The sequence below is a fragment of the Mandrillus leucophaeus genome, unplaced genomic scaffold (genome assembly GCF_000951045.1).
Source record: "Mandrillus leucophaeus isolate KB7577 unplaced genomic scaffold, Mleu.le_1.0 Scaffold1, whole genome shotgun sequence".
NCBI classification, from domain to species: Eukaryota; Metazoa; Chordata; class Mammalia; order Primates; family Cercopithecidae; genus Mandrillus; species Mandrillus leucophaeus.
This window is the reverse complement of record NW_012098097.1, coordinates 14,429,928-14,448,064: the sequence shown is the minus strand read 5'-3', so window position 1 is coordinate 14,448,064 and position 18,137 is coordinate 14,429,928. Positions and strand designations below refer to the sequence as shown.

The window sequence follows — 18,137 nt, the reverse complement described above, 5'->3', positions numbered from 1 at the left end:
GTTGTCATTTTTGTCAATTTAGAGTGGCTTGCAAAATATAACTGGAAACATACAACCAGCCAATGACCTGCAATCCCACACAGTCAAGAGAAATGAAAATAGATGGTCCACACAAGACGTGCACCCCAACAGTCATGGCAGCTTTATCCCTAAAAGCCAGTCGCTGGAAACAGGTGCAGTGTGAACCTGCGGGAGAGGGAGTGTGGATGCACACCGCACGGATGTACAGGCTCCGGAGCATCCAGCAATGAGCTGCCGCCTGGACGAGTCTCAGAAGCCTCACCCTGAGTGAACAAGGCCAAACGCAAAAGCAAAAGAATACATCACGTGTGGTCACTGTAGAAAAAGGTAAAAAGTAAGTGAGGCCACCTGGGCAAGATTATGACCGGGAGGAAAGGCTGGCAAGGCTGATTTCACCGCCCTCCTAACCTCACAGGCGGCTGCCCTCACCCGTTGCCGGATATAGGCACAGCTAACCATGGGAGGAATTCAGTTTGCAGTTGAACTTTAAAGCAAGGATGACAACAGTCCCTCCCTAAAACTGGTCCCCTCCTGATTCAGGGACTGAAAGCACCTTTCTAAGACTATGGAAAGCCACAAGATTAGGATTATTGAGGGGTCTGAATTCTGCTAAGATGTAAATGTCACTAATGATACCCAGCCGTCATCCCTAGCTTGCCTTTCTACAATTCCTTGCTGCTCAGGAGTCGTGGCCAGGGGTTATAAAATCTGCGACTTCCCCAATTGCTCCTGTAGAAAACAGCACTATTACAAAACCTAAGCTTGGTCTCTTGAGATGTTTTTCAGAGTTTTGCATTCTGGCAACCAACTGACCCCACCTGGACCCATCCTGTGGCCCCACCCAGAGGCAGACTCAGTGCAGAGGACCATTTTCCCCATCCCATGACTTCACCTCCACCCCCCCCTCCCGCAACCAATCAGCAGCACCCATTCCCCAGCCCCTGCCCACCAAATTAGCCATAAAAACCCTAGTCTCTGGGTCCTCACAGGGGCTGATTTGAGTAATAATAAAACTCCTGTCCTTCCACCTCATGGCTTTGAGTTAAACTCTTTCTTTCCTACAATACTGCAGCCTCCGTGAATTGGTTTTATCTGTGCAGCAGACAAGAAGAACCCATCGGGCAGTTCCGTGGGCAAAATTAGCCTCTGGCGACAGGAGGCAGAAGGCGGCTGGCCTCAGCCAGGAGAAACTGACTGGAAAGGGGCACTGAGGGAGCTTTCTGGGGAGTGGAAATGTTCTCTATCTTGCTCTGAGTGTGATTAAACGGGAGTATACAATTGTCAAAACTCATCAGACTAAATACCTAAGATCTATGCATTTTACTACATATAAATGGCATCTAAAAATTGCCTGGAAAAAAGTTTTTAGAAAGGCACATAAAAAAGGGGTATTCTAAACTTCAAGAGATTTAGAGAGACATGAAATATACAAAATGGAAAATAGAATGGCGCTTTCTGTACCCCTCTAAATCTGTTGTTTTGATTGTGAATTACTGAGGCCCTGGTGTGCAGCACCGTGAATCTCGAATGGTGTGGAGCCCAAATGCCAACCTAGAGAGCCAACCTAGAGTTGCTGACACTCTCAGCAACTCCATTCATCACAGCCACTGTCTTGGAACCACTGGATAAAAAACCCATCCTAGGAGAACCAGGAGGCAATGGAGAGCAACTCTCTCATGCACCATCCTGAGAACCCACTAAGAAAGGGGGTGGGGGGTGGAGGATCCCTCTCCTAGCAGCAACAGAAACTCTAAGAAGAAACTTAACAACACATGCATAGGAGCATCAGGGAGAGACTCTCCTACCTTATCGACGGACATAAAAAGGCAGAGCAGAATAGCCCAAGAAGCCACCACTGCCACGGCTGCAAAACACCAGGTCTCCCCAACTGACCTACAAGCTCATATCACCCCAATCAAAAGCCCAACACCGTGGTAGAGAAGGGTTGTTAGCTGGGGCCTGCTAGGAGCAAGGAGAGTCCTGGGGCTCCCACTCGGCTCCTCTGCTGAGACCTAGAGAGCTGGCCTGGCCACAGCGGCCTCCACCTCTGCCTCTCCGGCTCTGCCTTCACAACAGTGAACTCCATCTGCTCCTCACAGCCACCCACCTTGTGCTGAGACTTGGAATTGCTCTCCTCCTCCTAATCCATCCACAATCAATGCAGACTTTGAGAACAAGGCACTTCAGATCTCCCCCACATCTTAAGATTTCACCAAGTCAGCCATGCTCACACCCTAACTCAGCTCGTTCAACTCCTGCCACTTCCAGTCCTGCTCCCATGCTCAGGGGCCAGGGCCGACAGAAGATGGCAGCAGGAGAGAACCTTAAGTGGGGTGGGTCGGCAGGGAGACTTAGACAAAGAAGAAAAAGAGCCTGAGAAAGATGAGCAGGCCCAAGAGGAGGAAACACAGCAGAGGGAGAGGAAAACCGCCAAGGGCAGCTGGGCTGGGGGTTGGAGCTTGATCTTGACCTTGCCTTGTTTCCAGCAGGTGAGCCAGAGTCACAGGGCACTTTAGGAAGCTGATTGGGGGTGGCATGGAGGAGGCTCCTGCTGAGAGAAGGGTGAGGAGATGGGGTGGGGAACAATGGGAATGGGGGGACCAAGGGGCTGCCTGCATCCGGGACAGTGGCTGACCATCCTTCCAGCAGTCAGTTACCGTGAGCACAGCCAGCAGGGGTCACTTAGGGCTTGAGGGAAGGATGGGACTGTCTGTATTGCCAGGTGTGCATGGCCCTTGTTAGTCCCTTGCTGCAAAAGGGTAGAATATAAAGAAAATGGGAAACGGGGCAAGGGGTGATCATGGGTGGCGAATGGGGCTCTGGGAAGACCTGCAGGAGGCCAGTCATCATCAGACTCTTCCTGGAGCTCCACTCTGTCCCCAGCTCTGCTCCTCAGAGTGTGACTATAATTTCTATAGAACAGATGCCACTTTTTCATAAACTCTAGGGTGCCAAAGGTTGTATGATGCATCACTGTCTTCTATGTTACTAAGGAAAAAACTGCCAATTAAACTATGACACTACACAACACTTTCTCTTTGAATGGAATTTTTATCTGATACTTAGTAAGAAGAGCTATTATCAACTTACTCAGACATGTTTCTCATTTATCATTCTTTTTTTTTTTTTTTTGAAACAGAGTCTTGCTCTGCCGCCCAGGCTGGAGTGCAAAGGCGCGATCTCGGCTCACTGCAACCTCCATCTCCTGGGTTCAAGCAATTCTCCTACCTCAGCCTCCTGAGTAGCTGGGATTACAGGTGCCCACCACCACGCCCAGCTAATTTTTGCATTTTTAGTAGAGACAGGGTTTCACCACATTGGCCAGACTGGTCTCGAACTCCTGACCTCAGATGATCCGCCCACCTCAGCTTCCCAAAGTGCTGGGATTACAGGCGTGAGCCACCACGCCCAGCCTCGTTTAACATTCGTATGTGACAAATGTCACAACCCAAAGGCAAAAGTCCCAAGTGGCTCCTTCTGCCTCAAAGTCCCCTTCCTACTTTGAGATGACACATGGTGAATAGGTATTTTAAATTAGTTGCCTATCATTAAAGCAAAAAATAGTCATGGTTTTAAAACAGAAGGCACATAGAAGGGTTTTGTGTAAAAAGGTAAAAGTCCCATTCTGCATCTGCCCCAGGTCACAGTGACAAACGTTCTGTGCTTTGCCTCATTTGTGGTACCCTTGCCCCTTAAAATCACATTTTATTCTGGAGTTAGATTCTGAAGTCAGTACAGACCTGATTCAAAATGTATTCTGAGGCCAGGCGTGGTGACTCATACCTGTAACTCCAGCACTTTGGGAGGCCAAGGTAGGTGGCTCACCTACAAGGAGTTTGAGATTAGCCTGACCAACATGGTGAAACTCCATCTCTACTAAAAATACAAAAATTAGCCGAGTGTGGTGACACATGCCTGTAATCCCAGCTACTCGGGAGGCTGAGGCAGGAGAATCGCTTGAAACTGGGAGGCAGAGGTTACAGTGAGCCGAGATTGCGCTACTGCACCCCAGCCTGGGTGACAGAGCGAGACTCCGTCTCAAAGAAAAATAAATGTATTTTGACCCAATATGCTGCTTTCAATACTAGAATGAGTCAACACAGCAAAACACCAAGAGGTGAAGGAAAACGAGAACGACTAAGGAAGCCACAGGCTGATGTCCCCCTTTCGTGTTCACTCCATGGCATCTGAGTGAGTGGAGGAGGGGCAGATCCACCGACTTGCCCTCCATCTATCTATGGATCTACCCACCCATGTACACATATGCCACACCCACCTACACACATTACATATGACAAGCAGGAACGGCTGACTCCTATCAGTCATATGTGCATACACTAAAACTGTTGAATACATTTTCCTCTTTTGCATTTTAAATTTGATGTATTTTAAGCTGGGCACTGTGGCTCACACCTGTAATCCTAGGTACTCCTGAGGCTGAGGCAGGAGGATCACTTCAGCCCAGGAATTCGAGGTTAGTTAGCCGTGATCACACCACTGCACTCCAGCGTAAGTGACAAAGCAAGACACCACCTCTACAAAAAAAAAAAATTAAAAATTAGCTGGGCATGGTGGCACACACCTGTAGTCCCAGCTACTCGGAAGGATATGGCAAGAGGATAGCTTGAGCCCAGGAGGTTGAGGCTGCAGTAAGCTATGACTGCATCACTGAACTCTAGCCTGGGCAACTGAGCAAGACCCCTCTAAAAATATAAAAACAAATAAATAAAAATAAATTTAAAAAAATACAAAACATATGGCTCACACCTATAATCCCAGCACTTTGGGAGGCCGAGGCAGGCAGATCACTTGAGGTCAGGAGTTTGAGGCCAGCCTGGCCAACATAGTGAACATAGTGAAACCCGGTCTCCACTAAAAATACAAAAATTAGCCAGGCATGGTGGCACGTGCCTATAGTCCCAGCTACTCGGGAGGCTGAGGCAGGAGAATTGCTTGAACCCAGGAGGCTGCAGTGAGCCAATGTCACGCCACTGCGCTCCAGCCTGGGTGACAGAGCAAGGCTCTGTCTCTAAATTAATAAATAAACTATGTTTTAGATATCTTCCTGTAAGAGAAATAAGTCTTAAATAATTCTGTGTTCTGTCCAAGTCTGAAATCCTTCAGAGGGAGGAGGATTAGAAAAGGAATGTTTTGGTAACTTTCTCTTTCTTCTATGCCTATCCATTTATTTTTCTTTACTATCTTTTCTGAGGTCAATTATGGTCATTTATATTTTCCTAGAAAAGTATGGATCGCATACAAGTTTTCCAATTTATCTGCAAAGTTTTGCAAAGCACTCTTTTATGACTCTCGATTTCCTCAACTCTTGAGTTATTTCTCCCTGATTATCTGTGCTTTCTTCCTGAATTTTGTTGGAATTTAGCTAAGATTTTTGTTTACAAAAACAAAACTTGTAACTAAAAATTCTACACAAAGATGACTTGACCTCAGGGCATGTTCCAGTCTGGGGTAAGCAGCGTGTTGATTAAGGAGCCTGCCATACATGCAGCCCTTTAGAAGAGACCCTTCCCTATACAAGCCGTGAGTAATCCTCCCGGTTCTGCCATGCGCTTTAAATCCTGCCACCCAGCCCTCCAATCACAGGTGATTACAGAGGACAGCCTCACTCCCTCAGAACCAACCCGCAGACGGGCCAGTTACCCGGGGGACCGCATGAAGCTAAGCATGAAGCTAAGCAGAGCTGATCGGCTCTAGGTTGGGAAGGCAGTGGACTGCACTCAGTCTTCCACGCGCTGGGCCGGGAGCCCACCGAGGGGAGCGCCCTCACCACAGCCCGTGCAGCCCTCACCTGGGAGGGGCCTTTCCAGATTTCTGCTTCCATGGCTCCTCTGTTGTGCCTTAGCACCTGCACCAATGGCCCTCAGGCATGCCCCCAGTTTTCTGTGTTTCAGACACCACAGCGTAGGGGAGTCTCCTAATACTGTAGTCCAAAATGAGGGTATGACCCCCTGGCCTAGGGGCCACATCACAGGGCACTGGATCTGGCGCACCCTCTCTCTCCTCTTGCTGGAAGTAAATGGTACCACCTGAGCCTGGCATCTGGCATCTGTTCTCAGGGACTTTGAACCACACACTCCCTTGTCCCGGGTGGCACTTGTCTGTCTTTTAACACGGGCCATACAGCCTGCCCATCCAGTGAAGCGTCGAACACTCTTGTGGGGGAAATTTAATGTTGAAAATCCAGTGACACAATGCAGTGGGCAGAGAGCGGAAGCTGAAGCAACAGAGGAAAGGTCAGGAGGTGGTTTAGGACCAGGGATCACTAGCATGTGAGCCCAGCTGGCTCCTGTGGGGACCCCTGGGCCCAAGCAGACAGAGTCCCATCAAAGATGATTACATCAGAAAGGAAGCACCCAGCCCTCACGCACAGGGAGGCGTAGGAACGTCCTGCAGGGTAGCTGCCGAGTGGGGAGCAGAGACCCACAGGGCTGCAGCACGGTGGAGACCGGGCACTGGCGTGGACACGCACCCCCTCCTGCTGAGCTCCTGGTCCACCATGAGCCTCCAACCCGCAACCAGACTTCACAGAGGTCCAGCTCCTCAGCCACTCTACCTGCACGCACCCCGACAGGAGCTTTCTCCCGACATACACTCCAGGTGGAGAGACCACAGCTCTCAGAAAACCAAAAGACTCCTAACGAAAACACACAGGAATCTTAAGGGATTGGTATTAAATTATATACTATATCTATGATCAGTATAGTCAATAGTCATAGAACCTCTTTTCCTTTTCCAATGAGAGACAAGGTCTCACTATGTTGCCCAGGCTGGTCTCCAGCTCCTGAGCTCAAAGGATCCTCCTGTGTTGGCCTCCCACAGGCACGAGCCACAGTGCCTGGCCGAACCTCTTAACAGTTTTATGAAACAAATTATCAAGACAAAGGCTCTTTTAAGAATTAAATGTTATCATGAGGCTCTCAGAAGACACTACACATATTATTTGGAAAGGAAACAAGTCCTCACGACAGAAATTATACCTTATTCAACTGAAAAGTCTCCATTTTGAACTCTTAGAACTCAACAATAAAGACAAACACCCAAGTAATAAATGGACAAAGGACTTGAATAGACTTTCCTCCAAATGGCCAATGAGCACATGAAAAGAAGGGCAACGTCATTAATCATCAGGGAAATGCAAACCAAAACCACATGAGATGCCACCGATCACAATAACAACAATGAAAGAAACAGGAAGTCGCAGATGTTAGGAGGATGTGGAGAGACTGGAGCCCTCAGACACTGCTAGTAGACGTGGAGAAACAGTACAGCCACTGTGGAAAATAGATGGGGAGTGCCTCAGGGAGGTAAAACACAGCGTCACCGTATGACCCAGCAATCCCACTCCTGGGCAGAGGCGTACACAAACACGAGTACGTACATATTCATAGCAGCATTATTCAAACAGCCAAAAGGTGGAAACCACGCAAGTGTCCATCAACCGATGAACGCATAAAATAGAAATGTAGGATATCCATACAATGGTTTTTCAGCTATAAAAAGAGTTGAGGCTGAGGCAGGACGATCACTTGAAGCCAGGGGTTCAAGACCAGCCTGAGCAACAAAGCAAGACCCTATCTCTACACATGTACACACCAAAAGGATTAAATTACTCATACATGCGATAACATGGATGAATCTTAAAAACATTCAAGATGCTAAGTGAAGAGCCCAGACGCACAAGGCCACATACTGTACGGCTCTGTTTGTGTGGAGAACCTAGAACAAGCATCTCCAGAGACAAAAGGCAGACTGCGGGGAGGGGAGATGAACAGTGACTGCCGATGCGTTTTCGGTTTCCCTTTGGGGTAAGGAAAGTGTTCTGGTACTAGGCAGTTATGACAGTTGCACAAGATTGCAAAGATGTTAAAAACCAATTGAGTTGTATTTTTTTTTTTTTTTTTTTTTAGATGGAGTCTCACTCTGTCGCCCAGGCTGGAGTGCAGTGGCGCGATCGTGGCTCACTACAACCTCCACCTCCCGGGTTCAAGCAGTTCTCTTACTTCAGCCCCCCAAGTAGCTGGGATTTCAGGCGCCCACCACCACACCCGGCACATTTTAAAAATATTTTTAGTAGAGACAAGGTTTCACCACGTTGGCCGGGCTGGTCTCCAACTCCTGACCTCAGGTGATCTGCCCACCTCGGCCTCCCAAAGTGCTGGGATTACAGGTGCAAGCCACTGTGCCCAGCCGAGTTGTACATTTTAAAACGGTGAACTTGACGTTACGTGCTTTCTATGTCCATTTTTTAAAAATCTCCATTATGTGTCACACCAACAAGTAAATTGTGGACATTTGGGAGGGAGCTGTCCAGAAACCTCCGTGAACACCCAAATTCAAGAACACCACTGCGACATATGGTTTCCCCTGCAAAATGAAATCAAGTACCGCAGACACTTTGAAGTGGCCATCCCCCTCCAATCTGTTATTGATCGTTTCCCCCTTGATCAGCACTTTCCAATTTGGCTGGGGCGGGATTTTACAACTCTTCCTAGTTGCATATGGTGAGCATACGGTGGGTTCCTCATCGTCACCTCCAAATTTAGCTTTCCATTCTTTAACACATCATCACATCTTCCACTTTCTGACTTCAAAGCAGCACTTCCATCCCTCGCCCGGCACCTGCCTGTCCTTCAAAGCCATCTCCACATCGCTCTGTATCACGGTCCCCAAGTTAACTCAGGAAACACACATGGCACGTGAGATCTGTGAAACCACGACAGCTGAGCTACGGTTTTAGTCCCAGCCTGACGGTGGGGGGCCCTCATTTGCAATTTGTCACACACACACAGACAACTCCCTTGTTAAAGGGAACATGATGATGAGAGATAATATCCTCGAGAGGCCTGTTAAGGACAGAGCTAAGCCCCTATTTCTCTCTAAAAATATTACACTTCAAGTAGGTCAATTAATAGAGGAGAGTCAGGAAGGGGAGATCCCAGCAAGAGGCTAAAGCCAGAGACAAGGCAGGATGGGGAGGGGCTTAAGGCAGCAAGACTCCAGGCAGAATGTTCTGGGAGTGGCCTCCACCACCTCAACCATGAGGGAGAGGAAGGGATAAGGGACAGAAAGCGACAGGAAGTAAGGATCTGATGACCAACCACCATGGCCTCCCTGGTGCAAATGCTTTACATACGTTTATTCTCTCCATTAATTCTCATTTGCATGTACAAATCTTAAAAGTAACTTGTAAATAGTAACTTGTAAAAGTAACAAGTAAATAGTAACTTGTCCAAAGTTACATTTCTAAGAAGTGGCAAAGCCAGAACTAAACCAGCTCGCATTCTTTCCACAGTTAAGCTCTCCCCACCCCACCCCTCAGTGCACTGGGAGAGAGGAGACCACATTTCCCAGGGAGCTTCCCTGCCAGTGAGAGGGGTGCGCCCACCCAGGAAGGGAAGGAGCGGTGAGCCCAGCACGAGTCTGTGGACCTACGAGGCAGAGGAGAGGAGACGGACTCCACCGATCCTCCCTGGGCCGTGATTAAACAGGCCGCGGCCCATGCTGCAACCCACTCTAGTCAACACGCGCGCTCTTCAATCCCAAATGGGCTCTCCAATGAATCCCCTCGGTGGTCTCAGAGAGCAAGAGTCCAACACAGGGCTGGCCAGCAAGGGCCCCTCCGGGACCAGCTCCAATGGACTGAAACCCTGAGGGGTCTAGTCACAACTGGCTGCCATCCTCCGGGCGGCTGCAGAATGATGCCTTTCTTTCATTCTTCTTTCTGTAATGTGTTTGGTGTGCCTAAAAGAATTTATAGGTCACGTCACTAAGGTACTTGGAGGGATGGCAGTGGGTGGCAACACCTTTACACTCTGGTACAATTGGTCCAAAGAGTCCGGAATAAACTGCTTTGCATAATCTAAGCTCGTTTCCAGAAGCTGCTTCCAATACCATGGCCTCTGGGGACAGGGCAAGGCAGGAAGTGCGTGGGCAGAGCTGACTACGAAGGCTTCTGGCTGAAGAGCATGAATCAGAATCCTCACTGAACACGGCAGGCACGTGTAAAAGCTGTCAGGCGAGAAGCGCTAGAAGGGAGGGGAAGACGAAGTGGGAGAGCACTGCTGAGGCCAAGGCAAAAATATAAGTAAAATGTTGGTCACAGAACAGTTCTTAACTTTCTGGGCAGTAAGCAGTTAAGTGAAACTGTCAAAACACAACAGTTAACCCCAAGACAACCAGAAGATATGGTCTGTACCATCCTGCAACTGTAACGAGTACACAGGCAAAGTGCTTCACACCAGGTACTGAATTATGCAAGCTGTGAGCCATCCACCCACAGTTCTGCCTTTGCCCATGAGTCCTCATTGGCAGCTTGTCACAGAAACTCAAGGTGGATGAAGCCCAACCTTAGGACCCACAGAGAAGGAAGTCAGGTGAGTGTGGGCAGGAGGAGGGAGGGCTGGCGGCAGGGCAGACAGCAAGACAGGGATGGATGATGGAATGGTAATGGCATCAGGGTAGCATGCCAGGGGATGCTGCCAATCGTAATTATAGGGCTATTTTCACCAGCTGAACTGGACTGTCAATTTGGAACTAATGTCGCAACGTGAATGCCCTAAGCAGGAGTCACTGCGAGTAACAGTCCACCTTGGGCTGTTCCACAAATAGCTTTGGAGCACCTCCAGATGTGGGATACAGTTCTAGGGCAACTTAGCTGTTGCTTCCCCCATTATCCACATCTGACCCTGAAAATCCTAAGAAAACGTAGAACTCACTTATTTATGGGTCTTCACTGCATCTGCATTAGCCCATTTTCACGCTGCTGATAAAGACATACCCAAGACTGGGCAATTTACAAAAGAAAGAGGTTTAATAGACCTACAGTTCCACACATCTGGGCAGGCCTCACAATCATGGCGGAAGGCAAGGAGGCGCAACTCACATCTTACATGGATGGTGGCAGGCGAGACAGAGTTCATGCAGGGACATGAGACTTATTCACTACGGACAACAGCACAGGAAAGACCCGGCCCCATTATTCAGTTACCTCCCACCAGGTTCCTCCTACGGCATGTGGGAATTGTGGGAGTTACAGTTCAAGATGAGATCTGGGTGGGGACACAGCCAAGCCAATATCAGCATCCATCTATAAAATTCATCCCAAAACATTTGGGGGTGGGGGGCACCGGCAAGCGAGTGACTTGTGCTGATACCAGTTGCTTTGCCCACAAAGCAGAGGCCTGTCTCATCATCCCAGGGAAGAGAAGACACGTGGATCTTAGAAGCCATCCATGTAGCACTCCCCAAAGCCAACACAGCCACCTGAGCAGCGGGAGCACTCAGTACCAAGGGTTTCACAGTTTGTCACACATGGCCACACGACACTCCCCGTGAGGCAGACAGGTCAAGCAGCAACCCCATTCAGGGACAAGGAGAAGACGTCTGGATTCCAATTATCCTCACTACAAACCCCTATACAACACGGCATTACACATAAACATGCAGTTCTGCAAGTAACACTTGTGCCTAAAATCCAAAAGACACACCTGTTAAGTGTCCAAAGTAGAACCAAAACTGTCCACCACTGGCCTTCACAACCCCCTTGCTCCCCGAACCCTCTCCTCCCAACAGGAGGTATAGTCATCAGCTTCGGTTCATTCAAAGCATCTCATAAAAGCATACAAACAACTCTATTATCAATACCACGGAAAGGATGATTGTCATTTACATTAAAATGCGATAACAATTTCTACTGGGCTAATGAACCAGGTCTCGGGAGCTGTTTTGTTCTCTCCTTGAACATACTCTGCTTGCGGTTAGGCACTATAAAAAACATGTTTATCTAACGGTAAAACCAACTTTCATCCCTTAACCACAAATTAACTGTGACACATCTGAGAAGCACGCTGAACTGAAGGGAAGCTGGCATTCGAAACCTGTTCACTGTAATCCACAAACCAGGGCTGTGCGTGGATAACTAAGAACTGTTGGCCACATGGAAACTGACTCAACCTGACCGCTCAGCTCCCTGGAAGCCCCACGGCTGCCACACGGGACTTGCTGCCTTCACTACTCGCAGACCTGGACAAGATGAGAACGAGTTCCTACAACAACATGGCTCCGTGACTGAGGAGCACCTTCCGCCGCCTCCTCTAGACACACCTGCCCGACGGACGGACTCGGTCAGTGGAGGCACCGCCACGCTATTTCATCTTCCTTAGTAAATGATACATATTCCCAAAGAAACTTATTTTTAAGGCACCAGAAGAATTAAAGCTCACCCCAAGTGAAGAGGTGTGGCCTCTGCTCCTGGTGTTGTCCACTCCCTCTGGGGAAAGAAGGACACAGAGAGTGAGGTCCCTCCTGTTTGCCTTTTTCCACAAGCTCCAGCTCCTAACTTCCACCCTGTACTAAACTGCCAGAAGCCCCAATCTGTTAGAAAAATTCTCTTAAAAGATAAATTCTTCACTGTATGCTCCCAGCTTTATAATAATCTCCTACTCCCAACTCCCAATAAAACTTTCATTTGAGACTTATGATGGAATGAGTGAGGTTTTACTGCAGAATTTTCCACTGAAACAACGGTCGGCATTTTTCCTCCAATCTCTGGCAGAACACAAACTTATGCACCTACGAGGTAATAAGGCAAAGCCTTAAATTTAATCAGAAGAAACATTTCATCAGTGGCAAACTGATAAATTATTTAGAAAAGGGCTCAATGGGCCTAAGCAAGGAAATACGGGCCAGATAGTGGCTGGCAGCCTTCAGAAAAAAATATAATCACCATGGTTTCTCTCAATTCCTTTTGAACTGGAATCACCTATATCAAAAGCTAGAAAAATGAAGAAGAACAAGTCCAAGCGTCCCAGCATCGGCAAGGAAACCATTAGAGGCTTCCAGGCACCACTCCGGTGCCACCGACAGGGGCTCGGCTTTCTGCACCTCCTGGATGGACGCTACCTTTGAGGAAACAGGCATTTTCTACTCTGCTCCCATCCATGACAGCGTGGAGGCAACGACTCCGGCAAACTTTAATGAAAATAACCTCATTTTCATTAAATGACCGAAGGTTTTCCACTCTTGAAATAAAGGACACCGAGAAAGAGAAAACCAGATATATGGGTCTTTCCATCGAAGGCCTGGGAAATTTAATAACGCCCCCATTGTTTTACTGCAGATGGCACATCAGCCTCTTTTTATTACTGCAGAAACTCGAGAGCCCTGTAGAGTGCAATCAAGCGGTGTGTGTTTAGCCTCGCAATGTTTCAAAGGACCCTGATTTACAGTCAGGAACCAGGCCCCTTGCACACAAACATCTGAGCTTGCTAAGTGCCTCCTGTTCTGTGCAAACTCTAGAAGGCAGCATGAGGTCTGCCCCACACTGAGAGCCGCGCTATCTATGCCAGGCCTCCCTCCCTCTGTCCTGTAACCCACGGAAACCCGTGAGGACAAGTGTACCACGCGCACCGGGGCAGGTGCTATTATTACCCAGTGCATATGGCACAGCCCCACGCTCACACCAGAGAGCCGGTCAGAGGTATCCTGTGACATCCGACACCTTAGGCTAATTTCTAAAATAGATGAGGCCCACCCATGGTTAGTAGCAGGAAATTTTTAAACATTTTTATTGTACTTAAAAATGAATGCAATAGCGTTGGCATTCGAAAAGCAAATATTAGGTATCCATTGTTGTGGTTTTGCTTCCTGAATGCAGACAAAAGATCCCACTCTGTGTGCATGAACGGCTTCTTTCTAGGCTGCGGCGGATACTTTATTCCAGATTCCACTTCATAAACCAGCCCAGATGGGATCCCGCCTGCGCTGGTACCTTTTCCGAAGCATCCTGTAATCTTGACACATTCTCCATCGCACCAGCCCTTCAAACGATCTCTTACTCAGAAAATTATTTTGCACATCCATTCTTGAAATGTGGCCAACTTTAACAAATTTTCCCAGACTACAGATCATCCAGAGGACTGCAGCCCTTTGCACCTGCGCTCGCCGTCCGAGTAAAACTGTGCCACTGTCACAGGAAGGGAATCCTCCATCCCGCACTGAGTCTGCACTGTCATCTTTCTGGCTGTCATCACTGACCCACATGGAAAGGTGGCCTTTCCTACCTCATGATGCCTCTTCTCAATGCCACGGAGAGATCTGCTCCTAGACAGAAATTTAGATTAAAAATAACAGATGCCACTTTAGAAGATTCCATTTCCTGTCAGCTAGCATCAACGAGCTGGTACCTACCAAGCAAAACTAATAATAAAGCCAGCAGTAAATCAACTCTTAGCACTCAAAAAAAATATTGTAAATTATAGCAAATGGAATACACATACAATATCTTGAAATATTAAACACACGTATTCTGAAAGGCTATATTTCCTTATCTAATAATTCTTGGAAAAGAAGAAACTAGTTATAATGGCAGAGACTCGTTCTAGAAAGAACACAATTGGTAGATCTGAATTCATTGGGTTACATTCTTTTTTAAACAAATGTACCTAGTAAAGCGCAAAGGTACAAAGCCAAACCCAGGAGATGGCCAGAAGTAGCCGGAAAGGCATTCCTCCAAATTCCCATGGTGGTGGTTAACGACACACCATATACCAACACGGCCATGTCTTCCAATACTGCCACTCTGCCTCACACTCCTGTAAGCGCCCATCTCACCATGCTGAGACCCTAGGGTACCTTCAAAGTCTTCAAAGAAGCTATTTTCTACAGAAAACACAAGGCATCTCGACTACATTTTTACAGGACTCCGCCATCCAAATCTCTCTCCAGTCCTCATCTCATCCCCAAACGCACTGCGCTCTCAAGAAAAAGCCTATGGCATGTTTACATAAACCACCAAGAGGCAACGAATTTCAGAGAGGAAAAAGTAAAGCCATTAGGCATCAATAAAAAACCCATGAAGACACTGCCTTCGAAAGAACAAAAGTCTGCTGTTACTGACTTGACAAGTCGGCAATGCAAAGCATAAAGGTACAGCCTAAGACACAGAGATGCTTCCTAACAGTTAGCTCACGACTGGAAGCAACAGCAGAAACGACCTAAGGGCATTTTTAAAGGCAGGAAAAAAATCATTTTTGGCTATTCTCTTACTCTAAGAATGTAAATAATGCATAAGGAATCCCTAAATCCCAGATTATGTGGATAAATGATCCACAAATCAAAATTCCAACCAAATAAGAGTTCAAAAGGTTCCATAAATCATGTGTTTCCATGAGGCTTACATCAAAAGGGGGAGAGTAAAACTCGCAGGAGACGCACAGGTAAGGCACCTTCTCAACCTGCGTTCTTCATGATGTTCCTTTAGGTAACTCGAGTCCCCACCACGCAAAGCTGAATACAGGGCACCTCCATAAGCGTACAGATTCCTAGTTTTTTTATTAAATTTATTAAATCTCCAAACCAGTTAATAAGAAAGGCTAAAGGTCTTTGGGTGGATTACAAATAAGATCTTAAAGGCAATTTGACACAGTTATATTCTATGCCACTTTTCTTTAAAAAAAAAAGAAAAAAAAAACTGTAAGACACAAGCAAAAAAACCCCACACACACTAATTGGTAACTGGCTCCCTAAAAAGAACCTTATCTTTTGAATCAAAGACAAAGTGTATAACAGGTGCCATCTTTTGAATGTTGGGTGCTTTTTGCGCAACTATTTGAAAACTGAAGACACGAGGAATAGCATTAACTAGTTGAGGTTAAAGAAAAATTACTGAAAATACATTTCCTGAGAAAAATTAAAACCATGGTTAAGAGCAGCAAGAATACTTTTTCTTTTCTAAAAATCTGGAACAAACTTAAGCAAAATAAGTTGCACTGTCCAATGCAAGACTCACAATAATGTGTACGTCGTCAAGACAATACAGCCACCAACAGCCAGCAGGCAGAACACAGGCACACGAAACACAGTGCGCAGGCGCCATGCCGCACAAGGGCAAGGTGTGCATGGAATTCTCACTTGGATCCAAAGAGTGATGGAAACCAAGGAACTGGAGTTTCCCTGTAAGAAGGAAAGTGAAGCACGCTTACCCTTGGCTGCCAGTTCTCGTACTGCTTCTGTAAATTTGCACCGATGGTTTCCAGAGCTTTCTGAGGACCCATCGACAGAGGATCTGAGGAAGCAATGGAAAAGAGAAAGTTCTTTATGTCTGCGTTTCCTCCTCTGCTAGGCCTCTCTTCCACAGTTTCTCCTTATATAACGCACTTCAAAGTCACCTTTGACTAAAAGCCACACAACGCGTAAGGTTGATCAGTGTTAACCAGATTTACAGAACAGCTAAGGTGCTCAAACAAGCTGACACGCCATGAAAGCCAGTGTTTCAACATCACGGGCAAGTGACTGCCGTTCTTCTACCCACATTCATTTGTATTTCGGCACCTGCAGCTTTCCCGCACTTGCACTGTTTTATTCTCAGGCTCCCACTCAGGCTTTCTATGAGAAGGCAGCTCTGCAGTGACAGCATATGCTTCCTCCTGTTCAAACTATGGCTCTCATTGGTACACGAAAAGGAGGAGAGAAAAAGACAAAGAAGTGACATTTTTTAATTAATTTTCATCCACACTCAGTTTTCCCACAAAAAAAATCTGTTTCACAAACATACATTCATGTCCAGGATTTACCCGTTTATTTCAGGAGTGGGCTCCAGAGCAATTACCTCTAAATCAGCAGTTCTCAAACTTGTTTGTTCTCAGGACCCCTTTGCGCTCTAAAATTATTGAAAACCCCAAAGAGCTTTGATTTATGTTGTTGTATCTATCAATATCTACTCTACGTGAAATTCAGATAAGATTTTTAAAATATTTCTTTCTTCATTTTAAAAACAATAACAAACTCATTATATTTTAACATATTTATTATAAAAATAACTATTTTTTCCAAAAAAGTTTAGTGAGAAGAGCAGCACTTTTGTACATTTTTGCGAATTTCTGGAATATGTGGTTTGGTCGAGGATGGGTGACTCTCATCCATTTTTGCATTCGCCTGTGGCAATTCATGGTTTCAGTGACTGCACACGTGGAAACCCCTACCTCACACACATATCTATCATTAGAAAACAGAAGAGTATCTTAAAATGCTATTTTACATAATCATGACTGTTTTTGTTTGATACTACACCAAAAATTATCAAGTGGTAATTTCCCTCAGATTATGAGATGTACAATCTGAAACCACATCAACGAACTTTTTGTATGCTATCACATTAAAATTAACTGCTCTTTGCTGCACCTTGAGTGGATTTTTTACCCATAGATTATTTTGTACCATCATGCATTGACCATTTGGAAAATATTGGCTCACTGAACTATACAGATCTTATATATTTCATTCTCCAATATTTTTTTTAAAAATCCACACTCATTAACATTATCATGATCTCATTAGAAATGTCTTAAGTACTAAGAAGTTGCCAGGCTCAGCCAGGTGTGGTGGCTCACCCCATAATCCCAGCACTTTGAGAGGCCAAGGTGGGTGGATCACCTGAGGTCAGGAGTTCGAGACCAGCCTGACCAACATGGTGAAACTCCGTCTCTTCTAAAAATACAAAAATTAGCCAGGCGTGGCGATGGGCACCTGTAATCCCAGCAACTCAAGAGGCTGAGACAGGAGAATCGCTTGAACCCGGGAGGCAGAGGTTGCAGTAAGCCGAGATCGCATCACTGTACTCCAGCCTGACAGGGTGAGACTCCGTCTCAAAAACAACCACCACCACCACAACAACAACAAAGAAGTTGCCAGGCTCATAGTGGTAGGTATAAGGTTTCCAAATTTTATTTTTTTTATTTGAAATCTCAAATTTTGTCAGTGGAAACAAACAGGGTCAGTTGCTTTCCTTAACGTGACAGGCTCATGTCATTCATTTTCCAGAAAACATCTGCCAACTACTCCAGGTCTCTCTGTTGGGGGTAAAATGCTATCAAACAGCACCACATGCTACAGAGAAATGCTGCGTGAAAGCAAGAGCCAATCAATGCAGCAAATTTTGTTAGTGTCTTAAGAAATTCTCGTAGTCACCCCTACCTTCAGCAACCACCCGCCCATCAGTTGGCAGCCATCCACATGAGGCAGGACCTTCTGTCAGCCAATTAAATGCTAAAAGATTATGACTCGCTAAGGCTCAAGTGATCATTAACGTTTTTCAGCAG

General features: G+C 46.6%; 1 protein-coding gene across 1 annotated transcript in view; it reads right to left on the bottom strand.

Moving 5' to 3' along the window:
* Window positions 1-18,137, bottom strand: part of RPTOR (regulatory associated protein of MTOR, complex 1) — a 448,104-nt gene that overhangs the window by 322,029 nt on the left and 107,938 nt on the right. Inside the window, exon 3 of the mRNA XM_011967646.1 lies at window positions 16,023-16,105. Coding sequence (XP_011823036.1) covers window positions 16,023-16,105 — 83 coding nt within the window. The remainder of the gene's footprint in view (window positions 1-16,022; window positions 16,106-18,137) is intronic.